General features: G+C 41.9%; 2 protein-coding genes across 3 annotated transcripts in view; both read left to right on the forward strand.

Annotated features, from left to right (window-relative positions):
- Positions 1-634: 634 nt before the first annotated feature.
- On the forward strand, positions 635-1,585 carry LOC141787545 (high choriolytic enzyme 1-like). Of its 2 annotated transcripts, XM_074666032.1 has the most exons (2): positions 635-710; positions 873-1,585. In XM_074666032.1, exons 1-2 carry the CDS (start codon positions 635-637, stop codon positions 1,583-1,585), a joined length of 789 nt encoding a protein of 262 aa, XP_074522133.1. The 2 variants fall into 2 exon arrangements, with proteins under 2 accessions (XP_074522133.1, XP_074522132.1); XM_074666031.1 differs by having other exon boundaries at positions 635-1,585.
- A 3,187-nt stretch (positions 1,586-4,772) lies between these two features.
- Positions 4,773-15,810, forward strand: part of LOC141787544 (solute carrier organic anion transporter family member 3A1-like) — a 47,443-nt gene continuing 36,405 nt past the window's right edge. Inside the window, exons 1-2 of the mRNA XM_074666030.1 lie at positions 4,773-5,348; positions 12,644-13,103. Of these exons, the coding sequence (XP_074522131.1) occupies positions 5,187-5,348; positions 12,644-13,103 (622 nt within the window). The 5' untranslated portion in view covers positions 4,773-5,186. The remainder of the gene's footprint in view (positions 5,349-12,643; positions 13,104-15,810) is intronic.

The following is a 15,810-nucleotide window of genomic DNA, read 5'->3' on the forward strand; positions in this document are numbered from 1 at the left end:
ATGACTTTTTAAAAACAGTTGAGGTTCAAATGTTTTGTCCTGCCACCTGTTCTGAAGGTTGGATGAGTCTTTGAGCTCATCTGTCATTAGCTTATTCGCTCCAATAAACTTTTAACACATTGGTTCCTTAATGTTTAACAGGATTCATCCCTTTACAGATGAACACTGCTTTAGTTTTCTGGTGAAAACTTTAATTGGAGGAAAAGGAAAGAAAGACAAAAAGTCTTGTGACAAAGATTACATGTTGACAAAATGAAAAAGGATCAAAATGTCTCTGTTTTGGGGATAACTTTGGTCTGGTAAAAATGTCTCAGTGGTGTCTTACTTAACATGGACATAACCAATACCATTTACAGATCTAACACAGTAAACCTCAAAGTTAATCTGAGTCCATCTCTGTGATGAACAGAGATAACAAAGCATGTTTAAAGAGTGGGTTTGTCTGTGGAGTCCTCCCTCCACAGGTTTATTTTGGCCTAACTAAGACCACCCCTACCCATAATCCTCCTGCAGACAAACCTGTAGAGGACAGTATAAAGAGTGTGGACTGACCTGAGTCAGACATCAAGCTTCAAGGAGTCTCTCCACAGCAGCTCTCCACAGAAGCTCCAAAGCCTCCAGAGCCTCCCTAAAGATGAGTCCCTCTGCCAGCCTGCTGCTGCTGCTCCTGCTCGGCCTCTCTCAGGCTCTTCCTCTCCAGGAGGAAGGAAGTGGAGAATTAGAGGATGTAGATGTCCAAGTCCCAGACACCATGGACATCCCAGACGAAGTAAATGACTATGCTGAAACCCCAGATGCCATGGAAAGCCCAGAAGAAGAAGAAAAAGATTACTATGATGAAATCCCAGACACTGTGGACAGTGAGGAAGAAGAGGACTATGATGAAGAACCAGATACCATGGGCATCGGCAGCAGGATCCTGACCACCAACAACGCCACAGACGAGATCCTGCTGGAAGGAGACCTGCTGGCTCCCAAAACCAGAAACGCTATTAGATGCTGGTACCAGAGGTGTCTGTGGAGGAAAAGCTCCAACGGCCTGGTGATCATCCCCTTCACCGTGAGCAGCCAGTTCACAGGCCGGGAGAGGCAGATGATGAACTACGCCATGAAGGCCTTCCACAGCAAAACCTGCATCCGCTTCATCCCCCGCACCAACCAGCGCGACTTCATCAGCATCGAGAACAGAGCCGGATGTTACTCCAATCTGGGCAAAGCTGGAGGCAGACAGGTGCTGTCTCTCAGCAGGCGGGGCTGCCTCTACCACGGCATCATCCAGCACGAGATCAACCACGCTCTGGGCTTCCAGCACGAACAGACCAGGAGCGACCGCGACCGTTACGTCAGGATCAACTGGCAGAACATCAACCGCAAGATGGCCTACAACTTCTACAAGCAGAACACCAACAACCTCAACACTCCCTACGACTACTCCTCCATCATGCACTATGACAGAACAGCCTTCTCCATCCGGCGCGGGAGAGACTCCATCACCCCCATCCCCAACCCCAACGTCCGCATCGGCCAGAGGAGGGGCATGTCCTACTGGGACATCCAGAGGATCAACAGGCTCTACAGATGCTGAAAGTCCATCATGTTTTAGAGTTGTTGTCTTGGAGATTAATGATCTGAATGGGGGAGAATCAAAGTCTGCTGTAATTGGTAACAAATGTGGGTCAGTAAAGTATCACAAAATAATTACAAACTGTTTGATTACCTTCATTCTTTTTTTTTTTATTTAACTGTTCCATGTCTTACAGTACGAGGTACATCATAATTGCGCAAGAGGAACAGAGAGGAAAATAAAAATTCACTAATTCTAGAAAAAGAAAGACCAACAACCAGACTCTTGGTGGTCTTCAGGGAATACTACATGAAAATAATATAAATGACAACTCCCAGCAATCTACATCATGCTGAGGACTATCTGAGTAGACCAAGGTTAATGAGGTCGACAGAAACCTCCTCACCACAATCATGCAGCCCAGAAAGTGTATATCTGAGAGAAAGAGAGCTTCCACACTTCCCTCCTGAGAGAAGGTCGACCAGTGATACAGGATTTCCACCCTACATGTTTACCTTTGATATGTCCGTCTTCATTTGCACATTCTCATGGAGAGTCAAATTGTGTGCCATCCAAATGCTCTGAGTGTGGAGTGAGAGTGGGTTGTTAGGCTGGTGCCACCTGGACAACCAGTCAAACAAAGATTTGTTGCTTTACACCAGACTACATCAGCTGATGTAGGGCAACTCTGTAAGAGCTTTGAATGCGCCTAACCTAACTGACCAATTACAGGGTTTGCGGTTCACTTCTTGATGTGTAGTTACATGTGACCCTGGATGGAGATGCATGTCAGGCTTCTGTATTAGAGAAGGGCTTTGTTGGCATGAGCAAGTATAAACCAAGGTCAAGTCATTTGACAGTTTATCCAGGCCTTTTTTAAGGTTGACTCAGCTGCTGCACTGAATCAAAGATGCTGTGAGGATCTGTTTTAATTGGACTGCTTCGCCACCTTTTGGCCTGGAGTCTTACCCACACCATTGTAAAAAATATGACTTTTAACCAGGCTGTGTTTGTTTTGGGACTAATTTTCTGGTAACACTTTACTTTAGAGGTCAAAAATTTCATCCCACTCAGGTAATAATAAGACAAAGTTTTTTTCTCATCTGTTTTTTTAATTACCCCTAAAATTTCACGAGAATTTGGTGAAAATTAGCTCATAACTTCTGGCCAGATTCTGTTTTGCACTGCGCCTGTACTCACAGTGACTATCACAATCAGGTAAGGCCAATTTACAACCCCATCCTTGGTGAATATCACATCTGAAGCCTTTAATTGTATCATTTAAAACATTATAGGCCTCATCATAAAGGTATATCATTTTGCATGTGATCTCAATTATACATGTCAACAAACTCAGTACTAAAGAACTTAGTGAAATTAAATAACAAATAGGTAACTATCAACTGCTTATTGGGAAATTGAATCATTCACTTAACATTTCAAAGGTAGTTATCAGAGGAAACAATGAACCTAACTACTGTATTCAAGAACAAAGCAGCTATTTATCACCTGCTTCTCTGGAAATAGCAGAAATGTTGGGATACTTCTAAAAACATTTTGTGGTGGTCTGTGATTTAATTTCAAATTAATTATTTGCTAATTCTCACCTTCGTACCTTGCAATGTGGAGTAAATTTCAAAGAAACTGAAAAAACAAAACAAAACAATAACCTACCAATTGTGACTTGCGACAATAAATTTGGACAACATTTTAAAGAAGTTATGTGCTAATTTCAAAGAAATAGGAAATAAATTGTCTAATTATAACCTAAGTGTGATGAAATGTGCGGACCTCTAAAGTAAAGTGTTACCAATTTTCTTTGTTCAAGACAACTTTTTATAGGATACAACGAAACAAGGTAATGTATTTGTCAGTATAGTCATGTAACACTGTTGTTTGAAGCGTGATAGCAAGCAAACCTAAGTTTGTACTTTACGCCGGCTATATGTAGTGCTACCAGTGGCCTGGTGCTACAACGTGTTCGTACGCTAATGTTACAACAAGCAAACTGTCCGTTTATACAGTAGCCGTCCATATGTTCCCCCATATCTGCCAGCGCTCATCTACCAAGCAGAGCTAACGTGACCTCACTCTTCCTTTTATTGATAGACTCTCAAGTTTGAACAGACCACTGCAGAATAACTGCTGACTGTGGACTGGAATAGACATTATCACAAACAGTTTAGCTCCTGTGTTAGCCTTAAAATCAGGCTGTATCACTCACCTGTTTGGCTTTGTTCTGCTTTTCTGACCTTTTTCTGTCTGACTGTTAGACTTTAGTGTCCACCATTACAACAGAATTAATCCAAGAATTTTTTTCAAGCAGAGGAAAACACAGATCTGTCTTCTCATAGCTAAAACTTTGTGGTGTTGTCCTAGAGACCTAGACGTGCCGTAAATCAATCCGTCCCTGCTCAACCTGGAAAGCTAAGAGGAAGTATTTTCAAAATAACCTGTAACCAGTAATAATGCTGATAATCTGATTTATAAGTGTGGATTACAATCAGGCACAAATCTGGAAGGGAGAATTTTTCAAGATTACTTTCAAACTCCTCACAGCCCCTTTAAGTAGCCCATGAAATCTGGACGCAGACATCCATCACATCCAAGTACAAATGGCATTGATTTAACTTCTCTGTTTCGACTGAACATGTCATTTTAAACTAACTTTTGTTTTTTTACATGTGTTATCTTGTTGCTGTGAATTGTTTCTGAACTTGACGAACTCAGAATGAAAGGAGCAACATTTAAATCTCCTAAGCTTTATTCTCTGAAGAGAGAATAAAGTGAGATTTAAAGTATTTTAAATGAATTATAGAGGAGAATCCTTTGAAGCTAGTAGGGGAGATCAAATGGGGACAATATTTTTTCAAGTAATCATTCCAATGATGATCAAACCAATGATATTTATTACTGCTGTATTATCCGTGGAGTGAGATGAGAGCACATGATTTGTAACAGAAGAGAGGGAAAACTCCACGCCATGTGTGTTTCCATTCAGTGGTTGTCAGAGACTGTTTTTATAAAGTGATGGTTTTCTGAGAATGATGAAGCAAAAGCCCGCACGAGTGAAATGGTGCTGCTGAGAAACACGCTGACGGAGAGAAGAGGGAGGAGGAGCAGAAAGAGAGACAGAACGATCACGCCTCCTTTTCTCTGCTCCACTCCACGGATGGGAGGAGGAGGGGGAGGAGGAGGAGGAGCATCATAACGCCACCTGAAGGACGCAGAGCTGCAGCTCGGAACCGGGTTGAGGAAACAAATCCAGTCGGTACCGGTCCAGGGTGGAGATCAAGCATCCCGGATGTGAAGAAACAGCGTCCTGTAGTTCTACGTCGAGTATCGGGGACCGTCATAGCTCCATGTACACGCGCAGCTACGTATTTAAATATGATGTAGCCGACACGCACTGGCTGGACTGGCGGTGAAGAGAGGTCGCTGACGGACTGTGCGTAATGCTGAGTGGACAGCAGTATTTCTCGCTGTATTTTCCAGCCTAGTCGGGCTTCAGAGATTCGCCCTTCTCCTGCAGTGCAGCTCGTCATTACAACCAGATGCTATCCGCCGGACCGGACCCGTTCTGTTTCATGACGTCCAGCCCGACCGGAGCCTGAGCCGAAGGATGCAGGTTAAAAACCAGATCTGCACCGAGCGGAGCAGCACCACCGACGACCCAGAGCAGGATGACAACCAGAAGAAAACCTCATGCTTCTCCAACATTAAGATCTTCCTGGTGTCGGAATGTGCGCTCATGCTGGCACAGGGCACCGTGGGAGCGTATCTGGTGAGTTTGAGCAGGGGGACACAGAGCTGGTCTGAGGGATCGTTGTGTCTCAGTTTATCTCAGGTAACATCGGGTTAACACAGCGCCCTTCAAACCGGCTCAGGCAGACAGACAGTGAGTAACGACGCGCTGCTTCAGCTGATGCGGTTAATAACCACATTATTCAGCTCACATTAGAATAATCACATCCTCCAGCAGCCATGGGACGCGCTGCTTTCACTGATTGATGACTTGCTGCGTATTATCCATCAGGCCTATGCACCATCTGCATGACACAAAGCGCGTCACGGCGGCCGTCGGCTCCACGTTGTTGTTGTTGGAGAATTTGATATGCGCACACGGAGGGTCTGCTGGAGTGCAGGTTACGAAACACTGGTCTGGAGCTCCATCCAGCAGCACACCGGCTCTGCTACATAATGCAGGAGGCCTTTGACACCCGAGGATACAGGCCTATAGATGACGTGATCGGCCAAACACTAAAGGCTGTCCGTTTGTGTCGGCTTTGTTTTCACCTGCATGTCAGGTGACAGTTTGAGTGGCCTAAGATTGACATCACAAGACATGATATATTTAGTGGATTATAAGATAACTAAAATGAATTATGGAGCTGTAAAACAGGCTGAAATTTGTTCTACCTTCAGAGATACAGAGAAGACTAATCCTTCTCTACTAACACAATGCACATTTCAAACCATAAACACTGAAAACGTGACTGATGAGTTAAAAATGCAGTGAGAGCTTGTTGTATAATTAGGTGATGTCTGTTCGTCCTCCTGATGTGAATATTCACATCATCTCTCTGAAGATGAAAGATGCCACTTAAATCAGTAACATGAGTCACCTGATCACAGCCTGCTCCTCTGATAGGTATCAACATGAGCCTGGTGTTATAAATAATTGTACTTGATTGCTTTATTTGGCTCTTTATGAGGGGCAATCAGTTGACGAAGCACCCATGTTAATTTACCTGAAAGGCAAGGTCAAAGGTCAGTGACCTCACTCAATTAAGTCCAACCATCGCTCACAGCTTGTGATGAGAAAAACAAGAAAAAACCCATCATAGTGTGAAATAAGAGCCATGTGACACAGCTGATATCCACTTGTTCTGAGCACTGTCTCATTTTATTTAAGAGCCCATGTAAGGAGTTTTGTTCATTGAGGACTGCAGCTTGGCAAACACCAGGACTGGCTTGGTTTTAATGTGTTTAGCACCAGTCACAAATTCAAAGTGCATTAGTGTTTACCTTGAACACTGCAGTGGAACTTCCTCCTTTTGAAACAGCTTCACAAACCAAAAGTGCACCTTTAGCAAATCCTACCACAGACAAAAGCTGAGCAGAAGCCCTGCCTGTCCTCAGCTGTGTGAAATAGTCTTAGTTTCATCATCTTTTATCCTCTGTAAACTCAGCTCACAGCTTGCCTTTATTTTTACTCCCTCTCTGTATTTCTTTTGCAAGTTATGCACAGTAAATCTGTAGATGCTATGCACACTGGTCATCAGCTGTCAGCATATCAGCCTTTCATGGCTTAGCACATCTTCATCCCTCTGAACTGGGATGTTAAACCTTTTGAAACTATCCGATTGCCAGACTGTAGCATCTTTTATCCGTCAGTTTCACTGTTTGTGCTGTGGTGGTTGGTGACAGAATTAGGTAAGTGTCTCACAGTTGAAATAATAGACCCGTGACAGCCATATTCCTTTTTTAGACGTGAATAACGCATTGTTCACTCTATTTTGGAAATCTGGGGGCTAGCAGTTGTTTGGCTGTTTGGACTGCTGCACAGACAACTCTGATTGTGTGTCACTGAGGACAGCCTGAGGATGGCAAGCTGTTGTTGTTCTCCTAAGTTTATAATTCAACCATTTCTAAACCAAATGTCAACATCAGACTAGAGTGCTTTAGCTTATTACAATGAGCTCATCATGACATGTTAAGTTGCTGCAAACCTTGCTGCAAATTCAAATTCTTTCTTTCTCAGTGAGTTTCCTTCAGGGAGTGAAGAGTTTCAAACAGTTTTTTTTCCCCTAAGTTTGAATTCTCTGAGAGGTCAGAAATTAATAAAAAGTAACACACAACCACTGAAACACTTTTTTTTTTGTTCAGGAAGACAAGTAAGTAACTGTCACACAATCAAAAATAATAATATCCAATTTTTCTGCTTTTTGTGAGATAGTACATTCAAACATTAATAATCCTAAAACCAAAGTTATATTTTAGCATCAGATATATAATTTTGATTTAAGAGCTTGTTCACCCTGGTGGCCAGAAACGGCAAAATAGTTTTGGTAATCAGCAATAAACAGGAAACAAAGATCTTCAGTCAAAGGGAGACATCTTCAAAATGAGTAAGATAGCTTATTGGCTTTTTAAAAGAATCTTTAAAAGTTGCACTTAACTCCTGTGATTCGGTGTGTCACATGAAAACATAACTGGAGCAATGTGCACTTCGCATTAGTACATTAAGTCAAAAGGAGAACTGAAGGCTGGTGGCGCTAGCTCTGTTTATGTTAGCCACCTAAAGCAAACTAATGTGTCATCAAAGTGGCAAACTCCAGTCTTAAAATATGAGACAATTTGAGAGTGCTAAAACCATAGACTGTATACGGAGTGGACAGGGTGGCTCTGCCGTTTACCATTGAAACATTTCTACGAGTTGTATTAATTTTTTAAAGTTTGACCACGGCTCATCTGGAATGACTTGAAAGCCAGATTTTTTTTTTTACCTATACTGCAGCCAGCCAACAGGGGGAGCAGTTTTTGTGGTGTGGTGACCTGACCTCACTTCGAGCCGAGCGAGATGACATCCATTTTTTAACAGTCTATGGCTACAATGTGCTGTTTCTCCAATGTCTGCTTGAAGCTGGCTCCAGACTGGGAATCACATACACCAAGCCCCCCCCCCCCCCCCCCCCCCCCCCCCCCCCCCCCACACACACACACACACACACACACACACACACACACACACACACACACACACACACCAAAGAAAAACAAAAAAAAACAAAAAAAAACACCTTTTCACAGCAGAAATAAACCTATTTAAAGCCTGGTTCAAAAAAAGTCCACTATCTGAACCGTAATTTCACTATCAGCAGGGGTCAGATTACGTGACCAACAGGCAGCCTATAGCTGAACTCGAAGCCCCCGTCACTTCCAATATGGCCGTGATCACTGATTTGCTTCAAAAATCGTAAACATTGTATCCCTGCAGATTCTCTTATCCTGAGTTCAGCTGAGTTTGAACTGCTGATTAAATGACTTGGAAATGCAAAGCATCTCTCATCAAACAGAGCTGAGTTACAAACAGAATTGAGATCATTTTAAAATAAAAGTCATGTATTACACATAACTGCTGACTTTTTGGGAAAGTAATGTATTACTCTACACAGTAGCCCCCTCCTGAGAGTAACTTTTACCACACTTCATTACATCAACTGCCAATCAACAAATCTTGTGTCATCATCAGCACAAATCTTTCTTAGAGCACACAGGCAATGTTTCCCCCATTATCTACAAGTTCTTTCTTTCTTTCTTTCACCTCTACTTCTGTTGATACTTGTGTTGTGTTGTTGGTTGGTTGGTCTTGGCATTGTGCTCTGAAGGTGTGTTCCATTGATCTTTTAAGTTGTTGGGAATGATGTCGGATGTGAGATGACTGTGTCCAATTACGGAAACAACTCAGGAAATGGCTTAGCTGTTAACTCCTTCCGTTGAATTAGCCAGTTCTGACCAATAACAGCATTATGTAATCTTCCAGCATGATGGATTTGATAACACAGAACAACACTGAGTTGCAAATAGACAGATGAAAAAAAAAGTAAATCTTCTATACTTAAATTTCTAGATCAAGGCCTTGTTTTTTGTCTTGTGGTCAAATTATAATCAAAAACTATTTTGATGCTTCTTTCCTCAGTTGTATAAAATCATCTCACAGTTATCAATTAGAATCAATTTGAATAGGATCAAACCACATTATCCTGGGTTTTAATTAACTGTTCTTTAATCTTACTGTGGCCTTTTAACTAAAAGTCAGACAGGATCATCATGTAAAGGACAGATGCACAGGCCTCAGTGGGATTTTTCTTCTTTTTTGTCTAGCCATGGTTAAATTCTCTGTTTCACCTGATACCTTCTCTAAAAGGCCTGGAGCTGAGACTGCACCTTTTGCTTTTGATAAATGATTAATAAAAGTTTAAAATAACCCCTGACCATCTTTTTATCTTTACTCCTGGGGATGACGGAGCACAGGCTTGACGCAGGCAGCCAGTTCATCACTCACTCACACACACCCAGAGCACAGCTGCTACGACGTGTTTGTGTCCGATTCATAATTAGAACAGCTGTGTGAGGTTTCTTGCCTTGAGCCACACACATGCACATGTCCCTTTTCCCCAGGTTGGCATCAGGTTAGCCTCAGGCTTGTTCCAGAGGAGGAGGAAGATGACGGTAGCAGCACAGCTCCACTACTGTGTGATGGCAACAGGTTGCTGTTGTTGGTTGGAGCCACAGATGGCTGCTCATTTCTGCTTCCAATGAATAACAGCAGATATCAATAACAGCACATCCTCCTATGTTATTAAGTGGACCAGAAAATTGAAGCATTTTATACTTTCTGAGGGTAAAAAGTGTACTGATATAAAAAAAGATTGTATTAAACTTTAATTAAAGTTAGCATGTTGCTAATAGGAATGGGTACCTTTCACATTTGAAACGAAACAGTGCCAATGCCTGGTACCTGGCAATCAGTACCGGCATTCATTGGTACCAATGTCAGTACTTTTTGTGTTTATGTGATAAAAAATATCAATTTGTTTAATAAGAAAGTACTTTTTTTTTTTCAATTCAACATATTTATTCTTCCCTATATAACTTTGCAATGCTGTTTTCATGTCCAGCATGGAAAATCGCCTACTCTTCCACTCCCTCACAGTCACAAGGATGCATTCAGCTACCTAAACATGCTACCTTTTGATTTCATGTAAATTGGTACTCTCTTCTACTTTCGTCAGAATTCGGTTGGTACCTATAAAAGTACCTAATTCAGTACCATAGACTGTATGAAACATGGACAAAGCATCCGTGACGTCACCCGTCTGTTCCTGAAACCGTGAAATAAAGCCAATCTGCGGACACAGCCACACTCCCTATGACACCGGCTGGTAGTTTTTCTTCTAGCACCTACAGGGCACCCGGCGGTCTCGTGATCTGAGCTGTGCCTCTGATTGGAAAATTAAACAATTCCAATATCTTCTAAACTGCAGAGATGAGAAAAACACGCTCACTGTACAGTGTGTGCAAACAGTGAAATTAGCGTTTTAGGCCCAAGCTTTTTTTAACCAGGCTGGAAATAGGCTTTTTAATGCCGTAAAAGTCTGTGTGTATGGCTGGGTGTTTATGTGACTTCCGATCTTTCTGCAGCCAGCCTCTGGCTTTTTGAAACAAATCAGCGATCACGGCCATATTGGAAGTGACGGGGAGTTCAGCTATAGGACGCCTGTCAGTCACGTAATCTAAGCTGTTCACTGTGTGTTCATCGTGAAATTCTCGACGATCAGCGACTTTTAGCACTTCCGCATAGGCTTCATTTTTTCTGACCGAATGTTGCCCCTTGTTCAGTACTCATCCCTAGTTGCTGATGATTTCTGCTGTGAGGACACAGCTAAGCTAACGTGGCACTGATTTTTAGAAATAGTACAGCAAAAGGTTTTCACAACACATATATGTTCTCTGAGGAGTCTGTGACTGAATTTGAAATGGGTCTCTCTTATACTTATGCCTCTTTGTGACCTACACTGTAAAATAAGAAAATCAGGGACAAGATTGTTTTAAGTTATATTCTGGGTTTTACATCGATTTGAAGATGATTGGACAGTGGAGAGTGCAGGAAACTGGGAGAGACTGTGGGGAAAAGACTCAAACTGAAGGAAAACCTGGGGATGGGTTTGTGACTTAAAATAAACTTCAATAGAATAGATCTTTAATGTCATTGTTGTGAAACATTTAAAGAAGTTTAGCAGCTCTTCATCTCAATAGCAAGGTAAAAACAGTCTAACAAAATACATTGCGTAGTGTTGGAAAACGCTGCACTGTTCGCTGCAACATTCTTGGTTGCACTGTTACACCAGTCTAAACAGAAGAGGTACGGTTTGGTGTATGGACTCTTTCTCCAGTCGTTAGTCCAAACCTGCACTCAACAGTTTTTTCCCCTGATTTTGAATTTCAGTGCCTATGATTAGGTTAGAGTAATGCTTCTTTGTGTTTTTGGGAAACTGGGGCACACATCTTGACGACGTGACGCTATCATTAAACTGTGACATTTGGTTACGTATTTTATGCTGACTTGCAGAAATTAGAGTTTCATAAAAAAATGATGGTGTTACAGTTAATAATTGTACTTAGCTACAAACCAATGCTTTAACTCATCACTTGGCGTCCTGCACAAAGCTGTGTTGAAAAAGAAAACAATTTCGTTTCAAAAAGAGGATGTCAAAAGTTAGTTCATATCAATGGCAGTGAGTTTTCTTCATCACGCTACATCTACACATTTAACATCATGTGATTTTAAGCGCTAACTGAAATCTAACAAAATTTAAGAGACTTTAAAGGTAGGGAACACTCCTGTTTGGTTTCACAGACAAGGTATATGAAGGTCATCCTACAAATTAGATCTAAATGTTATTTGGCAGAAGACAGTCTTGTCTATTTGTAATGGATTGTCTAGATCCCAACAGGGGTTGACTTCTAACTGCTAGTTAACATCACCATCAGTAACCAACATTAAAGCCAAAACAGTGAGAAATAATACAGAAAACTTTAAAGCACAAGCTTTCCCTAATTTTCTATGTACATTTGTAAAGTTTTCCCCATTTCTTCTGTAGTAAGGAGAAGATTTCTTCTCAGCAGTTTACTTGTGTAAACCCCCAACCTGGGCAGCTGCTCTGATACATTTGTGGACGTTAAACGTGCCTGTGTGGGAATGAAGAAGCAAAAAGTGCAGTGTCATAGGAAAAGGTTTTCCGATGACAGAATGAAGCTGTGAAAATTTGACCAGTCTTTTCAGATTTGGCTTTATTTAATGAGGTTAAAATACGTTTTATGACAACCCCTGTTACTGGTTATCACAACTTTGTCCCAGAGTCAACTCAGATTCCTCAAACAGGAGCAGAGCTGATTGGCTTCTGTTGTATAGAACAGACTACATAGTGAGTAGTCTGTAACTACCTCATACAGCCCCTCGTGAAAAACCCATACTATGTCTTAAAACGTGTACCCTCTTTGTCTTCCTGCCAGGTGAGTGTCTTGACCACTCTCGAGAGACGCTTCAACCTCCAGAGTGCCGATGTGGGTGTCATCGCCAGCAGCTTTGAAATTGGCAACCTGGCCCTCATCTTGTTTGTCAGCTACTTTGGCGCCAAGGCCCACAGACCACGCCTGATTGGCTGTGGAGGGATTGTAATGGCGTTGGGGGCTCTGCTGTCAGCCTTGCCAGAGTTTCTGACTCATCAGTACGAGTACGAGCCCGGGGATTCATGGCACGCTGAAGATGGCAGGGACGTCTGCTCAAACATTACCAGATCAGAAAACCGAGACTCTGGGTTTAAATGTGGCAACAGAGCCAACACCAACATGATGTACCTTCTGCTGATTGGAGCCCAAGTTCTACTGGGCATCGGAGCCACACCAGTCCAGCCTCTGGGAGTGTCTTACATAGACGACCATGTCCACAGGAAGGACTCCTCGCTGTATATAGGTGAGTAACGAGCCTCTGTAAAGTCAGTGTTTTGAATAATTAACAGTTTTATTGACCGAAGCTGATGCATCTGTGTGTGCAGCTTCCATCAGAGCATGTTTATGCTCAGCCCTGATTTCACTTCTGTCTTTCCTGTTCGTTAACTTAAGCCCTGTTTCCACCAAGCGGTTCAAGCGGTTTCTATCAGTACGGCACACATTTTGTGGTGTTTCTATTGACAAATCTTGGGACAGACCCCCAAATAACTGAGGCGAACCGTCACACTTTTTTGGGACCCTTCTGTTGCAGACCACTGATTGGTCGAATGAATCGTCACTCATCGTGCGACAGCGACAGTATTTCTCCTCGTGGCACACAGCCTTCTGTGAAACAAAGCTTGATTGTGCTTTGTAACAAAGAGCCACATGGAAATCACAAAAAAGACAAATTGCTGGATGCCTCCCATCGTTGCTCTTTGTTCACCAAGCCGTTTTTTCTTCTTCGTTGGATTTATTAGCGGGGCACGCTGTGTCATGCTATGGTGTCACGCTTCACATAACTGACGGGGCTATGGGCATCTGGCTTATATACCGCCTACTTTGAGGGGACATGGTTGGCTGTGAAAAGGTAAACAAAATCAGGCTTTGCCAATCCAACCCGTACCAAACCGTACTGATCTAAATCAGACTGCTTGGTGGAAGCAGGGCTTTAGTTTGTGGGTTTTTACAGTGGTTTGAACTCCTGACAGAGTGAGCAGGACCCCACTTAATGTTTCTTCAGTTAAGCACAGTTTGAGCTGTAACCATAGATGTGGTTCACTCTGTGTCCCTCTTACAATGAGCTACCTCAGCTGTTTTTACTCACATCACAGTGAACATCTCCAAACAAAGCACCACTTGAATCAGAGATACTCCTGGTTGAGTTTTTCTGCTCATTGTTAGAGTATCCAGAGTTTTCTTTTCCACTTCTCAGTCCTGAAACATACTCTACCCTGTACCGTCTCCTTCTCGTGCTATCAGCTCCGAGTGCTAATGCAGGTTAATTTAAAATGTTGCCTGATGTCCTTCACACAGGAAAAGAAATGATGTGGAAAATTATATTCAAAGGCCATGAAAGCAGCTAACGATCAATGAAAACGAGAATTTACAACTTTACCTACAAAAGCAGCAACAGGCAGCGACATGCATGAGCTGCCTTACAACCACATTACTAGAGGTCATAAGAAACAAAGGCAAAGGGGTGATAAAATCTGAACTGTCTCACTGGCTGTCACAGTTAATTAAGTCATTGTGCTGACAAAACAAAAACCCAAGTGTGACATTAGATAATGAGCACTAAACGATCAGCTCCTTTTTGTTAACAAATAGACTCCTTTGTAATTGTATAATTACTGTTTTTTATGGCATAGTAGACAAATACGTGTTACAAATGAAATTATGAGTCCAAACCATCTAAACCACAATTCGTCCAGGATATGAACAGTGCCATTAACAGAGACAAAGTTCGGATTAAAAACCATAACAAATACATATCTATGAGCCTTGAATGTGTCTGAGCTGTAAGTAAGTAAAAAACAACATTTTCTTTGAAAGACTGGAAATTCAAGCCTCCCTTACCTGTTGTTCAGTAACAACCCCATTAACCAAGACTGAAAGCCTACGAAATATATCCTTGATATTACTGAACACTGTCAGGAACTACTACTACAATACAAACCCTTTGTAGATGTGACATTATTAATATCCTTAATTTTAGCTTTGCAGGCTGACAAGGCGAGGTCTGGTCTCACCCTGTATGTATTCTAATTCCATTAACTGCCTGATCACTGTACAAAATCCTGAAAATTGATATTATAAACTTAAAAATTATTTTTGAACTGATAAAACTGCCCCTCCAATTTTGCATTGAGGTTAAGTAAAAAAAAATTGTCTGCATACTTGGTTTGATTCACATAATTCACACAACTCAACATCAAGTGATGGTTAAGTTAGACAGAAACTTTTGCCACAATATTTCTGTTTACAGATCTGTCCCCATCCAGTGAGAAAAATCTCACTACTTTCAGTATTGCTGCTGTCATTTCTGCCTCTCATGGTTTGAGTTCGTTCATGGTGTCAGAGATGCTTTCACCACCTCTGCTAATGGTGCATGGGTTGTAGGACAGGATCTCGTGTCCCACACATTGTTCGCCTGCTGATTAATAATCCTAACAGAAACTTATAATTAGAGGTAAAGGCTCCTTTGTGCTGACAGATTTAACATGACTTCAAAATAATTGGTTTCAACAACCTGAACTGATGTTAGCATTAGCTCAGTTCACAGCCTCTCACAAGGTTGTGTTTTGTGGATCATGCTGATCCCTGAGTTTACATTAATCTGCTATGTTTGTGTTTGTAAGTGATTTAATTTCTTTTTTATTTGTAATGACCAGATTTGATTTAACTGACTCAAAAGAAAACCAGAGCAGCATCAAAAAGATTAGTGTATCATTTGATGTCTGTCACGGCTGTTGCTTGTTAGGATCGTTCACGGTAATTTCCAGCAGGCTGATAAAGAGAAAAACTATTTTTAAATTTTACCCAGACAAAGATTTCAGCCGAGAATACAACGTACACACATTACTGGTTGAGGATCCACACGATAGGCTGTGCTACAAACCCAACAGATGGAAAGGTAGCACTTGTGACACTGTGCCGGTTTTGCTTGTACTAAATTTGCCAGAATTTAG

Source organism: Halichoeres trimaculatus, unplaced genomic scaffold (assembly GCF_033239565.1).
Source record: "Halichoeres trimaculatus isolate MK-OKI-2021-1 unplaced genomic scaffold, fHalTri1.1 fHalTri1_scaffold_3, whole genome shotgun sequence".
Classification (NCBI taxonomy): domain Eukaryota; kingdom Metazoa; phylum Chordata; class Actinopteri; order Labriformes; family Labridae; genus Halichoeres; species Halichoeres trimaculatus.

Coding starts and splice junctions, on each gene's coding strand:
- LOC141787545 (XM_074666031.1), top strand. CDS start 635: ATGAGTCCCTCTGCCAGCCTGCTGCTGCTGCTCCTGCTCGGCCTCTCT.